The following is a 7,590-nucleotide window of genomic DNA, read 5'->3' as shown; positions in this document are numbered from 1 at the left end:
AAATGCACTGGCTCCTGGTTTGTTTTCAAGTGTGACACAAAACGTGGAGTTTAGTTTATAAATTACATATGGTTTGAAGTCCTGGCTCCTAACAGAGTGGTTTATTTTCTGGCAGCCCTCTGGACAGGGGCACTGCTGGCAAGGAAATTTGTCTCTAGTCTCTGTCTGGACACGTGTCCTCACACACAGCTGGCACCAAAATGTTGAGATTGTTTAACTGAACTGCCACCCCTGGGTGGATCTAAAGGATGTGTAGATGTGGCTCTGAGGGATCTGGTTTAATTTTGGACTTGGCAGTGCTGAGTTAATTGTTGGACTCAATGATCTTATCCAGCCTCAACTATTCTGGGATTCTACAATTCCTGAGAAATGCTGGGCTGCTGAAGTGGCTATCAGATTTTTAGAGGTCATGGAGTCCTTGAGATGAGGCAAGCAGTCCAGACTTTTAGGGACAACAGAACCACACAGATGTTACTTCTTAAACCTTCTAATTGCAGAGGAACCTCTCTAACTGTAGGGAGCAACTCAAATACAAATAAAGAACTCTTACAGTCCAAGCAATTGCTCTCATCAGAGTTTTTGGTTTTATTTCAGGTTTTTATATGTAATCAAATTGAAAAATACACAAACTCTGAGACAAACATTTGGAGGGTGGGACACAAAAAGACAGTCACAGTATGTACAGTTATTACAATCAAATCTCTCTGTGCACTTGGACCCCAGCTGTTCCACTGAGCTGCTCTGTACTCAGGGTAGCCAAATATCAGCTGAGCTTCACTGCAGCACCAGCACAGGCCACGTGTGGGATTTTGTTTCTCTTCCCCACCATGAAGAAAGAGCCTTTAGCTAAGAAATTCAAAGGTAATTGTCTCCTCTGTGTCCATTTTCAGCTCTGATTTATTCTGTCCCTTCCTTGCAAAAACAGTCTTGTCTCTCCAATGGAAAAATAAAAAGGTGCAACTGCTCCAAATCAGAGTGACTTTGTGCATCCTTGTGAATCATTCCCCCTGCCCGAGGCTCAGCGTGTTCAGTCTCTGCTGGTTCAGTCTCAGCTCTGTTCTCTGGATGCTTTTTGGTCGTGAAACAGGGGAGTTGCAGTTCTGGCCTGAAAAAAACTTCTGCACTGCCTCAGCATTGTTTGTATGCAGGATCCTTTGGACCCAAGTTTTGCACAGGACACCTCTGCTACCTGAATGGAACATTTCTAGAAATAAACCCCTTTAGTTTGCATAGGTATCGATTACAAACATTCTGATGAGTTTTTAAATGGCTTTTCCCCCTCCAAAGGTACTGTTTTTAAAGAAGTAATATTGTCACAGTAACGATTTCTCATTGCACAGTTCCAGCTTAAGAATCCAGCTTTGCCATATTTCATGACAGAAAAAGATAATGCTGAATTCAGCCTTCTGAATTTTTTGGCTTGTTTAGCTGGATTTTATAGTAATACATCACTTCCTTCCTTCCTCTATATGGATATTTTATGAACTTCTACATTCTTTCTCAGTCAGCTTCACCCTTCTGCTGAAGAAATACTACATTTCTTGTGGAAAAAAAGAGTTCTTACTCATAGCCCATGACGTTTAGGAGTGAAAACAGAAGCTGAAGTTCCACATAATCAAGTTTCACAAGCTTGCCATCCTCACACTTCAGACAATGGGAGTGCTTTCCTACTTCCAGTTTTTCTGACACAGAGAGTAGTTACTCCCACTCCTCCTTTCAGTTGTCTTGAAGGACAGCAGATGAAAGGCAAAAGATTTCACTGGGATCAGCTATAATCCAATCCTGGAGTTTTGTGAGCCTTTCCTCCTGTCATTAAAGCAAACCCACACAATCCAAAATAAATTGTATATCCTGGCAGCACTAAAACTGGACTCCAAGAAACAAATGCAAAAGCAGAATTGCCACCTCAGAGTTTTACTGCCCTTGGTTTTGTGGAAGACCAGAATGTGGGACGAAAACACCTAATAATGCTTGGTCTGTTCTCAGCTCTTGGAGCAGGTGTCACAGTGACCCCACAGACCTGTCCTGCCCAGAAAGGTCCTCTGGGGAGGAGAAATTCCCAAAGACAAGGTTGGATTTCCCTGTTACAAGTGCCAAAGCCCCAGGGGGACCAGGAGGAGGAAAGAGAGGGGAAGCAGAGCCAGGCTTGGCACATCCACGGAGCTTCCGGAGGGAATCTGATTCTGCTCTGAAAAATTGAGAAAGAGAAAGTCAGCATGCAAGTGATAACTTGACAAAAAATATATTATAAGTTTGCATGACACATTTTACATGAATGGATGGAGGATTGTTTTTAAAGCAATGGATTTTGCCTCATTTTCATAATTCTCCTTTTTTGTGTCTGTAGGGAGTCCAGACAAAAAGGTCTCAAGGTACTGGGACAAATAAATTTTTCAGAGAAAAGGTGCAGAAACTCAGCAACAACGATTGCAGCTTTTCTGGAGGACTGAGAGTTTTTGTTTAAAATCCTGACAGAAAAGCAACAACCAGCCAGGTGTTTACTGGGAGCTGTCCCTGCCCATGGCAGGGAGATGGGAACTGTGGGATCTTTGAGATGCCTTCCAGCCCAAGCCACTCTATGATTTTAGGATGAAAATACATTTTCCTTCTTCCTACTCAGGGCCTGAGGGAGATGTTTTGATTAAGAGTCCATAAACAATGGTAATAAATATTAAAATACCTAGGTCACACACACTTTAGGTGGTAGCAGCACTGAGGGCCACTCTTGGTACAAAACCCACAACGTGGACCAAGGGCACAAATTACCCTTGGCACAGGTGGTACCTTCAACCTGTGCTGGATGTAGTACACAAGTAAAAAGAGATTTTCAACCCCTGAGTTAAAAAGAAGAGATTTTTTTCCTATAAGTGTTCCAAGTCCTTCTCTGTGAGGAGCAGGCTGTATATTGGTATTTATATACTGAGGGCTGTTCCTATTGCTGTGGGATCAGTATCTCAGTGGAGTCAATTTATCTCTAGCCAGGGTGCTGCTCCCCTGTTCCTGGGAGGAGTTTGTGATATTAATGTGTAGAGAACAATTAAACATCAGCTGATCCTCAGTAATGCTTTGAAATAAATGTAGAGTTGTAACAACAAGCATCCTGGCCTTTTGTGTCCTCTCCCAGGCCCAGGCCCTTTCATTTTTCCCAGAAAAAGTGTTAAACTAGTAGCTGGGAAAAATAATCCATGCAGCAAACAAACAGATATGTAGCCATAGTGAAACATATGAAAATTGTTTCTGCTTGACGTAAAAATAGTATTTGTTGATCTGGTTGACTGCGAAATGTGAGAACTGTTTCTGTATATAATGCCTTTTTTCCCAGCAGCTCATTTTTTAATTTTCCTAAATCCCTTCTGAAATAACAGCTAATATAAAACAGATTGCCTTTCTCTCTTGCTTAAGAAATTACTGAAAATATATAAAAAAAGGGAGAGCTGTGGCTGATGATTTTCTTTAAAAGAAGTTGACAACAGGAAATATATTTTCCCTTTTTGCAAAGAATTACACTTAAAAAGTTGGGCTTTTGTTCTTTCCTCATCCCCATGTCCCTCAAAATCCTGCAGTACAAGAACTGTGGATGTCAAAGGTGCGTGTTTCAGTTTATACTCCTAAAGTGAAACACTCTCCTTGTGTTTCAATAATTTATTTGTTTTCTTCCTCAATGAAAATGCCTTTTCATTATTAGAAAGAGTTTATATTCAGGGGTAGTTGTCAGGAAGGTTTTGGCTGAGTCAAACATATATACAACTATCTCCTTTAAGTACAACCCACTTACATTTGATTTTGAAAATCTTCCACTGCTTCTGCATTAAGAAGTTTGACCCTCAATAATTCCTGATTTCTTGTGGAAGGTAACAGCTGGAGATATTCTAATTCCTGTTCTATTTGCTTTTATAAAGTAATGTGAAAGCACATTATACCATATTGAATTTAACTTCATGTTTTTTAAAGGCCTTCAGGCCAGCTAGACTACCTAGCTTATGTCTAAAAATTAATATTTCCTGTGTTTTTGCAAGTTGTTTTTTGCTTGTCAGGCACAAGAACTGTTGGGGTTTGTGGGAATATTGCAGGGGTTGTTTTTTTTCCTTCTGTGTGATCATGAGATAAAACACTGGAACATTTCTCTTTCTCAGTTTCTATTTGAGTTTATGGCAGCCTAATCTGTCTTTAATGTCATAGGGTGGCTGAACTTATCACATTAAATGTAATATAATAATTACTATGTAAAGGTTCATATCTTCCAGCCCCATTGAGTAAAATAAAAACTGCTGCTGCTGATTTTATATGACAAAGTGTTATAGGTTTAATGCCAATTTAAGATTTTGTAGCACTAATAAGAATCATTCGACTTGCAAGGAAGATTTTTAGGGAAGAAGTTACTGACAATGGTATCTAGAAACTGGACATCCCTTCTGCATTGAGTTCACTCCAGAAGTGTTTACAAATGATCTTTGTGTAGTTTCTGTAATTTATCTTACAGAATGTTCTGTAATGACCTTTGTGTATTCTCTGTAATGAATAAAGCTAATAATAACATTTGCACTATATTGCAATATTGCTTTTGGATGAAGTCTACCTTAATTTCCCAGAAGGACAGTGGAGTCATTAATGGTGTGTTTGCTTTTAATATTTATTACCAAAAGGAGCCCCCAGATCTCTTGACCTGGTACCTGGTAGTGTAACTTCAGAACTACCTGAGAGGAAGTGGTAGTTGGGTGGGGTTGGTCTCTTCTGCTGTGTCTCAAAGGATGAGAGGAAATGGCCTTAAATTATGTCAGGGGACATTCAGGTCAGATATTAGAAAAAAAAAAATCACTGAGAGAGTGGTTGGAGGCATTGGAATACATTGCCCAGGGAGGTGGTGGAATCCCTATCTCTGGAAGTGCTCAGGAGGCCCCTGGATGTGGCACCTGGGGACAAACATGGTTTAGGTTGATGATGGTGGGGCTGGATGACCTTGCAGGTGTCTCACAGCCTTGATAACCCTGTGGTTTATCCACAGCAAGGTAATTTACAAAGGCCTTCACTCCCAGAATGGGGTGGCTTCTGTGTCCCTTGCTTTTTAGTGGTTTTTATGATGACTGTCCTGGTGAGTGTCTTTATGAGAGCCCTGGCCCTTCAGCCTCCCTCTCCCTGCAGCCCAGGTCGGTCTCAGTGCTGGAGATGTTTTTCCCTGTCTGGGACAGCTCAGTGAGGCAGAACAAGCACCCCAAGTTTATTGGACTTTCTCCATTCAGCACGTTTTGCCAATCTTGCCAATACAAAATAAAGCACAGGAAAATCACCCAGACAATTGCAAGTTAAGGAGTGTTGCCTTACCAGAAGGGGAAGGTGGCTCCTCAATCCTAGGTGCAGCTGGGAAAAAACCCCACAATAATCAACGTTAATTGTTTGAACCTAGAACTTTTTCTCTTTCTCTGATAATTGATCTAAGGGTTAATGTTATTTTTTTTCCCTACAGTTGTCAAACAAACTGGAAGTTTAAGTATGATCGCAGAATAATATCAAAGACACCTTACTGCTCCCAAAATTTAGATGACTGAAACATTTTGATTCTGCATTTTCAAAACATCTCTTTTTTTCATTTTGAAAACTGCAAAACATTTCACTTCAAAATTTTTTGAACAAATGTTATTTCACTTTACATTTTGAAAGCATTTTTCTCTCGAGAATTATGTGCGTCTAAAGAAAGATATTAAAAAGTTTATATTATTTGAAAACAATTTTTTCCTGTTTTAAGCAGAAGTAAATCTATGTGGCTGAGCATAATGAAAGTTTCCAGCTGATTTATTCAAGCAAGACACCTTAAAAATGTATGATTTGTTTTGATGTGTATCCCTTATTTTTTTTATTTTCTTTTCAGCTGGTCAGCTGGTCAAATTCAATGCCTCATCCTTCTGGTTTCTATGCTTGTATGTAGTTCAAACATGTTTGGCATTATTCAAACCATGTGTTTGGTCTCATTCAGACCACATGTGTTATGGTCTCACTCATTTTCCTGAGGAGGATAAATAAAAATTCTTGTTGCATCTGTCCAGCCATGCCACCAGACCCACATCTTCCAGCTGCAGGGGGAAAGGAAAGCAGCAACTGGCTGTCATTGCTCTGAAAGGGAATGTGACCTGGACCTTGGATCCACTTGCCAGGATTAAACTTCTGCTTCACACACCCACGTGAAAACAGTGAAATGAACTCTGCTGCTCCTCAGGGGCAGAGTGGATCAAGGACAGTACAAACCCATAAATAACCAGAGGCTTAAATTTGGGAACATTATTGTCTCCTTAAAGGGAGGATGAAGAGGCAGGTGCCTTGCCTTTAGGAGTCCTGGAGTGCTGAAGCTGAACAAAAAGGATTTATCTTTTCTTTCTCACATATTCTTCCAACAAAAACAAGAATGAAACTGAGTGAAAAATTGCTTTGAAAATTGAAGAAATCCCTCTCAATGGCTGCATATGGCTTATCAACAAGAAATGGTGCCCTCAACTCCCTCCTCTGTACTAAAAAAAAAAAAATCTTACCTGATACATTGAGTTTAATTGTAGATTTCTTTGTTTGGTGGCTCTCAGTCTGTCTGTAGATGCAGGAATATTCAGCATCATCCCCTAACTGGACATTGGAGATCTTTAAGGAAAAGTTGCCATGTTTCATCTGGTCCAGAAAAAGACTGGTTCTGTCATGGAACTTTTTGTCCTGGCCGTCCAGTGAATCGTGCCCATTCTGGAAGAAGTGCACCAGCTGCTTGGTGCCAATCTGCCAGTAGAGCATGGACCTGGCGAGGGCCAGCTCTCCAGGAGGGCTGGTGGTGCAGGGCAGGACCACAGTTTGTCCAACAAATGCATGGCACGTGGTGTCCAGCTGACCTGCAATAAAGCCCAGACAGTTCCCTCAGCGTGCAGCAGAGACAGGGGCACCACATTTCCTGTAATTTGGCTCCACCACATCATTATTGCCACTCTCCCTCCCAAATTCTCCTGTTTCCAGCCAGGAGGGCCGTGTGTGCTCAGAGCCCAGCCAGCTGTGTGGAAACTCAGGGCACTGGGAATATTTCTCTGTCTGCTCTGGGGTGCCCTGACCCCCAGGGCAGCACTGACTCTGACCCTCATCCATGGAGAAAGTCTCCCTGACTTCAAGATAGTTTAGAATCCACAAAAGTGTGAAATAGATTATAGAGAGCAGTGTAGATGTATCACTTAGTATGAAATTTAAGTTTTGGGGTTTTTAGTACGTTGTGGATGGAAGGAAGATGGAGGGCACAGGGTTGTCCTGGGTTTCTTCTTCATGCTTCTCCTTCCTTCTTCTCCATGGGTTTGGGCGGCATTTTGCAATTGGGCAGAAAAGTCCCCATTGCAGCTCTGTGGGATCAGTTATTGGGTTAAAAGGGAAAATAATCCAGGTGCCAGTTCTTCATTGGATAGTTCAGTCTTAAAAGACCTTGAGATTGTTGCCATTTTGTGCCTTCTAATGAAAAGCTGCAGAACTCCCAGTAGTGAGACTGTTTTACTGATAAGAAATAATAAACACCTGAGTGTGAACATGAATTACTGTGTGAAGTGCCTTCAATCCAGACCCAGAGAAACTCACAACTGAGAC

The 7,590-nt window shown here is 41.2% G+C and overlaps 1 protein-coding gene across 1 annotated transcript in view; it reads right to left on the bottom strand.

Annotated features, from left to right (window-relative positions):
• Positions 1-576: 576 nt before the first annotated feature.
• Positions 577-7,590, bottom strand: part of LOC131080221 (V-set domain containing T-cell activation inhibitor 1-like) — a 33,936-nt gene continuing 26,922 nt past the window's right edge. The window contains exons 5-7 of the mRNA XM_058018368.1: positions 6,519-6,860; positions 5,320-5,355; positions 577-2,188 (exon numbers count right to left, since the gene is read on the bottom strand). Coding sequence (XP_057874351.1) covers positions 2,085-2,188; positions 5,320-5,355; positions 6,519-6,860 — 482 coding nt within the window. The 3' untranslated portion in view covers positions 577-2,084. The remainder of the gene's footprint in view (positions 2,189-5,319; positions 5,356-6,518; positions 6,861-7,590) is intronic.

The sequence above is a fragment of the Melospiza georgiana genome, chromosome 2 (genome assembly GCF_028018845.1).
Source record: "Melospiza georgiana isolate bMelGeo1 chromosome 2, bMelGeo1.pri, whole genome shotgun sequence".
Lineage (NCBI taxonomy): Eukaryota > Metazoa > Chordata > Aves > Passeriformes > Passerellidae > Melospiza > Melospiza georgiana.
The sequence above is the reverse complement of the archived record's forward strand: the minus strand, read 5'-3'. Positions and strand labels throughout refer to the sequence as shown.